General features: G+C 42.7%; 1 protein-coding gene across 3 annotated transcripts in view; it reads right to left on the bottom strand.

The window, feature by feature from the left end:
• Ube2u (ubiquitin conjugating enzyme E2 U) overlaps positions 1 to 13,005 on the bottom strand; it is a 66,746-nt gene that overhangs the window by 27,447 nt on the left and 26,294 nt on the right. For all 3 annotated transcript variants that reach the window (XM_031377943.1, XM_031377944.1, XM_031377945.1), the window contains one exon: positions 8,927 to 8,975. In XM_031377943.1, coding sequence (XP_031233803.1) covers positions 8,927 to 8,975 — 49 coding nt within the window. The remainder of the gene's footprint in view (positions 1 to 8,926; positions 8,976 to 13,005) is intronic.

Genomic DNA, 13,005 nt, shown 5'->3' with positions numbered 1-13,005 from the left:
GCAGGTCTTGATCCCTGTGTATCCCAGGCTGGCCTGAAACTCACAATTCTCCTGCTTCAACCTCCTGTGTGCTGGGATTACAGCCAAGTGCCCCAGTGCCGGGCTTTAGACATACATTTCTAAGACTCATACACTTAATAAATGAACACATTGATTAAACACATTGATTTCACCACTGACAAGTATAACAAGAAAAGGCAAGCCATCTAACTCATTTTTAAATAACAAGAGTAGATGTCCGCCTATGTGCACATTTATCTATACCATAAAAAGAAACTCTGAGACATAGCTTTTAAGTCATCTGCCTTTCATGACAATATATAAAAGGAACTTTAAGGGAAGCATTATATTGATGGTTTTTATTCTATAGTAAAGTTTTCTTAAACATCATGTCAGATGTATTATGATTGTTTTTATTTCCTCTTCATAGAGAGAATAGAAGCATGAGAATGTGGATTAGTTTTTACACAGCGTCTAGCCACTGTGGACATGGAGCGACTCATCCTTCTCTTCTGTCTTCCACGCTCGTCCTCTGTTGGTGTCACTAGGGCCTTAACAGGGGAGTGAAGGCTATGTACGTAAAGCCATAATGGCAGCTGTGGAACACTCTAAATAACTGCATCTCTACAGATTTTTGCTATGAACTTGTTGAACACAGCTAATTACCAGCTCTGTAAATAAAATATTTCTCAGAGATAATGTTTGGCCATGTGAAACCACCAGCTAACTGGAGTGAGTAAATGTTTAAGTGTCAGGTGTAATAGTCTTATGTCTGTTTTCCAATTTATCTTCTCCGTTCTTTGGACAAAGAAACACATTTTCAGTTAAAACAAATATATTGGTACTGTTTTTTTAATGGGCCAGCCATAAGTTCCTTAAGGTAAATATTTGACTCAATTCTGAAATTAATGGGGCAATCTTTAAATGGACCAGTGCCTTCACCTGCTGTAGTTTGTGACACCTAATTTTAAGACTAACAGTTTTCAAATGTGTTATTACTTTCTCAACCACACGTAAGTACAACTCTGAAATGGGTGAAAACCAACTAACCATCACTATTACTGCTTCCAGTGCACTGGCCAAGCTTCACACTATCAAACGAAATGCAAAGGGAATGTAAATTTGCATGAATTTGCCCCCAAAATGTTTCCACAATTTGCAGCAGGGGTAAGGAAAATGAAAGGCTGCCCTATATCTGCTGCATGAAAATCTTGGGATCAATTTGCAATCACAGTTCACTTAGCAGACAACAATGACCCAAGAGGAAGGAAGCTGTCAACGCACCATCTCATGGAAAAAAAATATACTATCCTTAGGCACAATGGTCTCCATTGTCTTTTGTCTGTTTGAGGATGACCCATGACCCTCTCCCTTCCCAGGGGTGTCCTGTTCAGTTTCAAACTGTTAGCCCTCTGGGGATTTTTTTCTTTCTTGCAGAATAACTAAAAATATTACCCTAAAAGGTGTAACTATGGTTAGCTTGAATGCACAGAGAAGAATATCTTAAATATTTGCACTTCCAATTCTATAAAGCAAACAGTCCATTAAAATAAAAGGGCAGTCACTGTATTTACTATCATTCAGATAGTGTGTGAAGCTAATAAGGAGATAAATGGCATAAAAATATGTTTGTAGTTCCCACTAATACCAAGAACAAACTGAATACTGTCTCTGACTGAAAAAAAAAAAGGAGGAAATATAAATTTGTACATTTAAACTGGACACCAGAGATGATTTTTCTGTTGAAATAAGACATATCCCTGGGCGAATGAAGGGAACAGCTTTTTCTGCTTCCATAATAAGGTGCTGCATGGTTCAACACTTGGATAATTTGATACATTGACCATACTTCTTTAGAAGTGGCAATAAACAAAAGAATTTGGAGGAGGGTAATAAAACTTTTGTTTGAAAGTCATCAGGGAGTCACTTGGGGTGCAGTGCCTGCAGAAAGGAGGGGGGCAGCCCAGGCCCAGGAACAGCCTCAGCCATATTTGGTGGGGGCGGGGTATGGTGTGTATGCATGTGCACACAGAGGATCTCCGAGTAAGGGAACATAGGGTTGGGGTAGTTGAGTTCAGTGGAGAGTTCTGATCGAGAGCAGCTGGAGGGTGTTCAAATAGGTGAAGCTTGGTTGTACAGGATCCTTGCATGTAGGCAGAGAGTAGTTGAAATTGGTTGACAACCTTGGCTTAGCAGAATGAAGAGCCATCAGTGGTTCCCAAGTTGAAAGGTAAAGAAGCAGCGGGACTTGAACAAGGTTTTCCTCAGGGGTCTCACATATGGGGGCTTGTATAAGACTAAATGTAAGGTCAGTTAAGAAATAGTAATGAAGGTGTGGGCTACCTTACAGGTAAGGTGAGTGGGAACATTTGAATCGTTTGGAGGAAGATAATAAAACTTTTGTCTGAAAGTCATCGGGGAGTCATTTGGGTTGCAGTGTCTGCAGAAATGAACAGGGCAGCCCAGGCTCAGAAACAGCCTCAGCCATATTCAGGGCTGTGGTTAGGGATAGGTACAGACCAAAGCAAGATAACACTGAAGGAAGAGCTGATTGGTTGCCTGGTGTGTGAACTGTGAAGGAATGCTGGGGTCAAATACTTTCCTGATGCCTAGAAGACTAGCTTTCTATTAATAGAAAACATTGTGTGGGACAGAAGTAAAATATGAATGTAATTTTAGATGTGGCTTTAGGTGACACTATGACGAGGAACCAAAACGACTAAGGATCTGAAAGTGAAATTCAGAAGGGTAAAGAGATTGACAGATGAAGCCATTAAGGAAACCAATCTCCAAAACAGTGTTTGGAAGAGGAAGAGCTGACACCAACTTAAAGGGAGCCAGTGACTGGAAAAGGCGGGCTCACTGCCTGCAAGAGCAGACACCAACTTAAAGGGAACCACTGACTGGAGAAGGCAGGCTCACTGTCTGCAAGGCAAAGTGAACAGTGATGATGTTTTACGGAAGTAACACCCAGCTTGGACTTTGTCTGGTTGCAAACTTCTCCTGCACCACCAATTAATGCTTAGCATCATGGATAAGACTGCAGGGTCTGGGATTAGTGGGGCGAACCCTCTAGCACAATTAGTTATTGACTGTGGGACTGGGTGAGTTATGTCACCTTTCCATACTTAAACAAGCTCGGTTGCTAAAAGAGAGGGGACTTTTCTCAAGAGGTCATCAAAGGTATTCAGTGAGATCACACTTGAAAAGAGCCAAGTTTAGCACATCGTCGTCTCTTCGTCATCATTGTTGTTGTCATCATCATCATCATAATCATCATCATCATAATCATCGTCATCATCATCACAGTCATGAGTCTTCTCAGCTGGCTTCCTACTGTGTCTTGTCACGTCTCAAAGATTTCAAACTGTTTTCTTACCTTCTACTCTTTAGGCCAGGAAGGGTGACGCCTCTGTTGAGAGTGACATTTGTCATCTAGTTCTAGAGCATGAAGTCTCAACACTGTCGAACAAAACTCGAGGCTCTTCATCAGCTGGCCACGCCCAGCTCCTCCTTTTTGCAGTGTCTTGATGCTCTCTTCAGAGCCTCCATCTTGTGGGAGTTCCTGTAAACCTTGAGTATCCTATAATATTTCACTTCTGTTTCAGTGGAAATTTCTGTAGCTAGAGATCACCCCCATCTTCCTTTCATCTCATACTTTTATTCATCGATGTCTGGGTAGAGTCAAACAGTTGTTTATGATGGCTGCCAGGGGTGAGGCGATACCCGAGGGTTTGCCCGCTCAGCTCCTCTCATGCCTTTCCCTAACACGTGGAGACCCAGCTCTAAGTGAGAGCAGTGTTGAGAGCTCAGGCTGTCTGTCTAGGGCATTTATTTCAGGACTAGGAACAGGAACTACAAAGATTAAACCAGGATTGGAGAGATGCCTCTGAGTGTGTAAGAACATTTGCCACACAAGCGCGAGGACCCAAGTTCAGTTCCTAGCATCAGTGTAAAAACTTGGGCATGGATGTTTTGCACATGCAGTCCCAACATGTTTGCAGGGCTAAGACAGTAAAATGGCCAGGGCTTCCTGGCTAGCCAGCCCAGTCAAAAAGTGGCGAGCCCCAGGTTCAGTGAGAGACCTTGTCTCCAGGTGATAAGACAGAAAATGATAGAGCAATCCATCCAGTGTCTTCCCTTGGTCTCCACGTGAATGTGCACACACGCACACACACACATGCATATCAACATGAGCACACGTGCATTCTTATACAGTCAGAACAAGGCTCAATGCAACGTTCTAGTACAACACATGCTGGTGGTAGGTCAGCCCAGTTTGTTGTCTTGCCTGTCTTGCTCTTCTTGCCCTTTCACACTCCTAGGAAAGAGTTAGACGTGAGTAGCTTGTAAGGCTCTGGGGGATGAAAACCACCATATGTAATATGGAGTCTTTCTAGCAACAAGTACTGGCTGTTTATCCCTCTTTTATGTCTTTCAGATCTTATCTAAGAAGTATTTTGAAGATCTCAGTACAGGTGTCATATATTTCGTCACATTGTGATACTCTTACAGCGACAGCCTTTTCTTGCTGGTGGCGCACCCCTGGGGACACTGAGCTGAGAGGATGGTGAATTGTCTCAAAGAATTTTTTTTTTCCTATTCAGTTAGTTGTGTGTATATTGAAATGTAGTTTATTTTGAAATATTCCTCCTGTTCCCCAGAGTCTTCACTATCTATAGTCACTTACCAGCTCTCATGCCTTCTGTAGTATGTGCATATACTCAGGTTGTTGGTGAGAATCCCTCCTTAGCCTCAGTTTTGTTCTCTGTCATTTAGTTACCTGCAGTTAACTATGGCACAGAATGGAGAATCCCAGAAAGCTTTAAATTGCTCACAGTTTAAGCATCAGGATGAACCTTGTGCCATTTCACTATCAGCTGGAAGGAGACTTAGCTTCTCATCTAGTATAACTACTCTCAATGTGCTTCCCGCCCATCTATCACCCAATTGCTATTTAGATTATCAGAGGGATAGTTAATCTATGTCACGGTGCCTGTAAAACTCACCTTGATTCACTTTTTTTCCTAGGCATCTGTCAATTCCCGTCATTGGGAATAAAGGGAGAGTGCCCTTTTACTAAAGAGTACTAAAATAGTTTAAGACAGAGATACCACATCCACAGTACTTTATTACAGTATGTTGTCATAATTGTTCTGTTTCAGATTACATATCTTTTAAGTTTATTTATTTTACTTTATGAGTATGAGTGTTTTGCCTGCATTCATGTATTGTATACCATGTGTGTGCCTAGTGTCTCCAGAAGTCAGAAGAAGACATTGTATCTCCTGGAACTGGAGTTGGACATGGTTTAGAGCTACCATGTAGGTGCTTGGAATACCCAGGTCCTCTGGCAAGAGCAACATGTACGCTAAACTGCTGAGCCATCTCTCTTGTCCTGTGTCCCAAAATATCTTTTAGAAGGAAAAAGAGAACCAGGTAGCAACTTATTGCTCGCTCTTCTTGTCTGCCATGTGACCAGCAGCCACCATGGCCATTATGTCTCTACCCTCAGACTGTGAACTTGAATAAATCCTTCTTTTCCTTAAGTGGATCTTGTGAGGTATATTGTCACAGCAACAAGACAAGTGACTAAATTCCCGTGTCCTGTCAAGGAAGCTATTCCTCCTCAATCTTGCCTTGGCATCTTGGACACAGTGCCGTTGTGCTTACTCTATTGTATCCATGCAACAGTCACAACTCAACACACAGTCACAACTCAACAAGACACCAAACTGCATGTACAGAATGTAGGTACAGAGACTGGTGACTTGGTTCTAAAAAATAAAAAATAAAAAATAAAAAAAATAAAAGACAGACTTCTAAAGGAAGCCTAGAAGGAAAAGGCTGTGGGGGAGGAAGCTTCTACTCAAAGTGACTCATTTAAGTAGAGCTCACTCTACCTTAGCATTCTTCCAATTCCTTCTTAGCTACACTATTAGTATTTGCCCTGTGGCCTCCGGCATCTGGTGGAAGATGTTTCCTATACTGTCCTTATCCTTGCTGTCTTTCTTGCAAAAGACCTCTGCATTCTAGAATACGATGCTCCTGAGTTTAGGCATCACATATTGCAAGGGTGTGTCCCCAACAATGGGGTCTAGTGCCTGCTCTCGGATGTGTTCGGAGAATGAGTTTTAAAGATACAGATAAACTACCTGTCCTTCCATGGGTGGGAAAACCTGCCATGCAACTGGTGTGTGGTATTTTAGACAATATTGCAAAAATTCCAGCTGACTATACAAGCTTAATATCAACAGAAACCCTGTTAAACCTGAGATTCTTGAGAGAAGGCCAGTTCCACAGTTTTTGAGCTAGATTTGAAGCAAACTTTAATTAAAATATTGGCCAGGATAATAGACTCTGACTGGGTCCATTCTGGAGTTCCAGAAAATGGCGATGAGTCACAGCTTGAAGAGGCTTAAAAAGGAAACATCATAGGACCACAGTCTTTTTTTCCCTGCCCACATGTGATCAAGCACATCTGGTGCTGTGGGTCAAACAAGCTTGTTTAGGGGAACAAAACCATGTGGTTTGTTATCTTCCATAAACAAGGGCCTCCAGCATTTCAGGCAGTATCTACCATTGGGCAAGTAGGGCTTACAGGTAAACTTTGGCCCTCCCATCCCCTAGTTCAACATTGACAGGATGTCCCTGCCACATTTCATGCAATGGATCATACTCTGCTTGAATTTTGTCTTGCCTTTTGTATTCAGAGGCTTAACCTCTGGAATACATGTCTTTACATACGCTTTTTTTCCTGCACATGAAGTTAATGCAAATCTCCAACCCAATGGATTGGATGTCATAATGCTAAGAGTGGTATATCTCTTTGAATAACCTCTACAAGACCTCATTGTGATGCCTTATTTCAAACTAAAAAGTAGGGGCCAGCATAATGGCTCAGTGGATCTGAGTTTAACCCCTGGGGGGGGGGAAGCTGATGTAGTAGTATGCATCTGTGACCCCAGCCCTCTTAAAGACAAATGAGAAGCAGACAGAAGAATCACCCTGAAGCTCACAGGTCAGCTTTCCTGAATACGCCACGTTCAGCAGCAGAAACAAGAGACATCCTAAGACATTGCCTCACCATGGTAGAAGAGAAGTGACTCCCAAAATGTCTTCTTATCTCCAAACGAATGGCATGCCTACTCTCTCGCCAATTTTCTCTCTGTCTCTCTCTATCTCTTTTTCTCTCCCTCCCCCTCTCTCTTTCTCTCACACTTGCACGTGCACACACACACACATCACCTGAACACACAAACACCAGTAAGTAAAGAACAAGTGACCCAAAGAGAGAAGAGACAATTAAACATAGCATATCAGGAGCGAATATTGAAACTCACACAACCAATCTAATTATGATATATATCATATACATGGATTGTTACTGAAGTCCTAAGTCTCTAGCCCCAATGGTGTCCTACCTGAAGGATTCTCTAGAGAATTCAGGGTTGCACAGAGTGAGCTTGGTAAACCAGACCTGATTTTGGGTTATTTATCCTTGTCTATGTTCAGAGGAACTGCTGAAACCAAACCAGAGACAATCTTCTGATCAGGTCCTCTGGACTTGCTGACCACTCAATGCTGGCACTCTGTGATGGATACTGTAAATAGTTAAACCATAAGCAGAAAGAACTTTTGCTGTTCTGTGGATACTTGTGTTTTATAGATGATAAAACCACCTGTGTGCACCTGACAGTTCTGAACAGAGTGTGTTCTGTGCAGGATGGGGAAGGTGCTCTAGCCTCATGATGTGCTAAGCAGACAGCAATGCCTTCACTGAGCCTCAGCCAAGCAGACCCCTCTCTCTGGACTGTACATGATCTTTCTGCATGTTTTCGGGACCATGTCATAAACAGAAGCTACTTAAGTAGCTGAAGTTTGCTTACCTTTTCTATAATTGCCAGTCAAGGAAACCTGGGCTAAATCAAGCTCGATGATTTCCACACTAGCTAATTGGCTTTAAGTTTAGAGCTCAAAAAAGAAAGGGCTGGAACACTTTTACCAAGTATTTACAATTTAGAAGACTCTATAGACTGCAACTTGCGCAGCTCCTCAAAGCCAACCTAGTGCTACATTGCCAGGCTATTCCTTAAAAGGTACACTGGGGGCTGGAGAGACGGCTCAGAGCTCAAGAGGGCTTGCTGCTCTTCCAGAGGACCAGTTTTTGTTCCCAACAAGAAATCACTGCAAAGCCCATAATCACTTAGAATTTCCCATTCGGGGCAGGGATTTGACACCCTCTTCTGGTCTCTCTGGGCACTATGCTCATGTATTCCTCATTGCCCATGTACACATAATTAAGAATCAAAATATAACATCTATAAAAAGAGAGAGAGGCAGACATACATACAGACAGACAGACAGAAAAGGTGCAGTGGCTCTGGTCCTGCTTCAGTTTTCTTAGGTACAGTTACGCTTATGTTCTCCTAAAATGCATGGACTTCTATGATCGATAATGGTTTATGCTTACTTTATCAACAGCACATTTTTCCATTAAAAGATAGAAATAAAAATAGACCAGTTCATTATAGATACATTGAAGTTAGATTTAATAGAAAGAGCTCAATAATTTCCCACGTTCTTCCTAAAAACATTTATTATAAGAAAAACAAATAATTCCCTTTCTAAATTAAAACGTGTAAAATGTGGGGCTGGGGAGCAGGCTTGGCAGTTAAGAGCACTTGCTGGCCTGCCAAAGACTAAGAACTCACTTCCCAGCAGCCACCTTAGGTGACTCAGTCCCCTGAAACCACAGCTTCAGAGGACCTAGTGCTCTCTTTTGTCCTCTAAAGACATCCACATCCACATAAATAAAATAAACATAAATCTTTTAAAAAGTTTTCATTATAAATCGTAAGAGTGGTATCATTTAGTATTGGTTTGGGCTGAGAACTGGCACAGATATCTATGAAGAAAACCGTACCTGATTTTCTCCTGTGGCTTTTCAGCTACCACCAGGCCGTCTTCTCTTCCTGCGAGGAGAAAAGAGGAAAGAATTCTGGTGACTTGGAGCCTGAATAGGTGTTGCTCTGTGCTTTCTTCCAAAACCTCAATAAAATCCCAGCAAATGGATAAAAGTATAGCGCAAAAATATTGAGGAAGTCAATAAAAAAAATCAAGATGGAAAGCAGAGGTCAAAGGGCAACTAGGACAGGGTAGGTCCTGGAAGTCTGAAACCTAAATGCAGAGAGAAGAGAAGGTCAATAGCTAGAGAGTGGAGCTGCACTCCAGAACTTGAGAAGAAACTCAGAAACCAAGGGTGTGTCGGGTAACTCTCAGAGGAGAGACAGGAGGCAGAGCAGGGACCTGCACTTAACCATCCTCACCCAGAGAACCACATGGATCTCCTCCTCAGAAAGAAAGGAGGATGCCTGCGTCAGGGAGACTAGGGCCTAAAGAGCACAGGAGTGTGAAAGACTCAAACCAGGGAATAAGTAGAGTCACCTTAAACAGTAAGACTCCTGACCTCCCCTTGTCTGGCTCCTAGAATCCATCCACTGTGCCATAACCCTAGACTATTTCTCATGGCCAGATAGGTTATCACTATAACAAAGCCATCAAGGCAGGCAGTGGTGGTGCATGCCTTTAATCCTAGCACTTGGGAGGCAGAGGCAGGTGGATTTCTGAGTGTGAGGCCAAACTGGTCTACAGTGTGAGTTCCAGGACAGCAAACAAAATAATAAAACAAAGCCATCAACAGGGTCCAGCTTGATGCAGACCTTCCATTCTTTTTAATAAAGTTGGTCACTGTATTTCCATTACATGAATGGACAATTAAAGATCATCAGACACTTGATCTCAGAGAAACCAACAATCTAAACAATTAAGTAATAAGAAAAACATACATACATTTTCCTAAGAAGCCTCTGAGAATATACAATCATTACTATACTAACAAAGACACGAGTAATAGAGAAAAAAAATATGTTGTTAAAATCAGAGGATTAGACAGTAGGACTTATAGGCTTAGATTTTTTCAAAACCTACTTTAATAAGGGCTCTTAAACACCTTCCTTCTAGCCCACCACCCACCAGATGTAGTGAAAAGGAAATGTTAATAGGACAAAAGGGGGATGTAGACTTGTTTAGAAATAGTTTCTTTTTTTTTTTTTCTTGATTTCGGTCCTTGTTGTCAGGATATCAGCAGTTTGGGTCACATGAATCAGCAGGAGTAGGCAGCTCCATCTACTTGCGAATACCATTCACCAATCGGCAACAGCAGTTCGATCCAGAAGGAACCAGTAGGCATTGCCAATGGGCTTGAGTCCCCAGAAGCGGCAAGAAGCCACCAAAATATCCGAAGTTCTTTGGTGAATTTCTCTCTATGAGGTCACAGCAAATGATCAGGGAAGAAATGATCAGGGAAGAAGCAAGGTGGAGCAATATCACCTTGCTCAGTGAGAATGAGTCAGTAAAGGCCAATGAGGACCAGCAAAGTCAGTGAGAATGAGAGTCAGTAAAGGCCAATGAGGACCAGCAAAGAGTGGCAAGGTGCACCAATGTCACGGCGCTGTCCACTGTCTGTTGGCTTATTTACACCCTCTCCAAACATCACAAGTCCTCTCGAGCGACTGCTTCAGCAAAACACTCCCAGGGGCTTCCAGAAAACACCATGTATCTGTTCTCAGCAAAACATCCTCCCAGGTGTCTGCTTCAGCAAAAACATCCTCTCATAAGACAGGCTCCAGAAAAACAACACAGGATACAACTGAGTCTCTCCAAAGAAACCAGAAACTTCCACTTCAAGGGCCAGCATCCAAATATAGATAATATAGAGGAGACCACAGAGAGAAGAGAAGGGAGAGACAGCATAAAACAAGCCACATGAAGAGAATTCCCTAGAACCAGAACGGTTCCAGTTTGGTATTTCAATGGCTTATTAAACATATGGTAAGAGAGAAAAAGATAAGACATACCAAGGAATGCTGGTAAGAAGTTAATGATCACAGAGAATGAGGAGTTTTTTGTTTTTTTGTTTTTTTGTTTTTTGTTTTTTTAAATCCCTGGAAAGAAAGGATGGATCACATGTGAAGAACTGGAAATCTGAGAGCATCTGCCAAGCAAGAGCAGCACTGGGAAGTGCAGGGTAATGTTGGGTTTTAGTTCCTAAGGAGAACTGTTTACAAACAGGTCTGTCCAAATTGTGGTCACTGGAGCATAGGACAGCTACACTTTTAGGCATGAGGTCATAAAAGACTCCCCTCCTGTGTGCTGTGGGCTCTTGGGGGTGGGGGGTTCACTGTAAAAATGACAGCTCAAACCAGGAGGCAGGTAGAGGGCCCATCACACATACCTGGGACAGAAGCAAAGGAGGAGGGCCAGGGACACAGGGAAGGATTGCCCAGTAGGGTGTAGGGGTGGGGCAGGAACAGATAATGCTGCTCTCCTCCTGGTTAGAGGGTAAAGATTCCCTCCTCTGAAGGAAAGAGAAAAAGGTGTTCAGAAGAAAAAACAAAAAACAAAACAAAACTACAGACTTTTATCCCAATGATTGAAACAGAGATAAAAGCTTCAGAAATTCCTGAAGGAAGTGAAGGGTACTGGGAAAGATCAGGGGGGAATAGAGAGAGACATACCATGACACCGAGAGACAAGCAGAACGAAGTGCAGCAGCATTGGCATGGATCCCTGGTGGGGGAGGGGACTCAGAAGTCCTAGGGAAGACTGGCAGGCCTACCTTCAAAACAAGCCTTCAGTTCCCACAAACCTCAAATCTAGTTGCATATGTTGATGAGACAGTGATTCCTCTGGGTAGGTGGAAAAGAGATTCCACTTTTGTAATGCAGCCGCTGGGTCCTTTTACTGTCAACAACTGAGCTACCCTGATGGCCTGAGATTAGGGACCAGCCACAGGTTAGAAAGACTCTTCGTGGCCTGTCACAGTCCCTGGGTGAGGGAAGGCACAGAGGGGAAGAAGTTGTGGAGAGTAAAGGCTTGGAAGGTGAATACACCAGGAGGCTCACTCCAGCTTGGGACTGTAGAAGGAAGAGAGATGGCCCTATCGTTGGAGTACAGGAATACAGATATCAACTAAGAATGCCCAGAGTTTGATGGCTTTGAGCCTGAGTCAGAAGCAGGTCAAATTCTGGAGCCACATAGTTATCATCCACTGCAGCAGAGCCTGAGGATTCTGAAGTTCCCAGCGGCTTTTCCCAGCAGAGTGATCAATCCTCAGGGAACCTTGAAGGAACAAAGGCAGGCCCTTTGTTCACATCTGGGTGTTGTCATTACTTCCTGCACTTCTAACATACCAGGGAGAGAGAGGCCCCCTTGGGTGCAGTATCACCCAGAGCATAAGAAAGATCTGAGGAGTCTTGGAAAGCTGAAAGAACGACCCTTATCTAGCCCAAAGAATGCAAACTGGACTGAGGTACCTGATACTCAAAGGAGGAAAATGGCTTCTGTGGAGACAACTTTATGGACGCACAGCTCACAAGGTCAGCTGACCAGCCCTTTGCTCAGAACTAGCAGACTCCAGTGTTTTAGGACCCAGTAATTAATCCAGTCATGAATCGGCTGTCCCCCTCCCCTCAGCCTTGTTCTGTTCTATTTAGTGTGATCCCCTGTTTTACTTAAACATTTTTAAGTAGTTTAATTTGTTGTATGGTTTATATTTTTAATGTTTTTTGTTTCTTCCTTCATATATTTATCTAATCCTGCTTATTTTTCCATTACTGAGTATTTTCTCTCTCTTTTTTTCTTTTTGCCCATTGTATTTCCTCTGTCCCCGTCACCGACATTTAGTATTACTTTGACTTTGACTTATTGACATTTTTCCTTAAACATTGATGGTTTTATTATTATTCTCCTTCTTACATTTACCTAATTTTGTTTTTGATGTCTATCAGGGCATCAAATTTGGAAGCAGATAGGCAGGCATGGCGTTGGAGCAGTAGCTGAAATCTACACAGTGATACAGCAACCATGGTACAGAGAGAGGGAGAGGGAGGGAGAGGGAGAAAGAGAGAGAGAGAGAGAGAGAGAGAGAGAGAGAGAGAGAGA

The sequence above is a fragment of the Mastomys coucha genome, unplaced genomic scaffold (genome assembly GCF_008632895.1).
Source record: "Mastomys coucha isolate ucsf_1 unplaced genomic scaffold, UCSF_Mcou_1 pScaffold18, whole genome shotgun sequence".
NCBI lineage: Eukaryota > Metazoa > Chordata > Mammalia > Rodentia > Muridae > Mastomys > Mastomys coucha.
The sequence above is the reverse complement of the archived record's forward strand: the minus strand, read 5'-3'. Positions and strand labels throughout refer to the sequence as shown.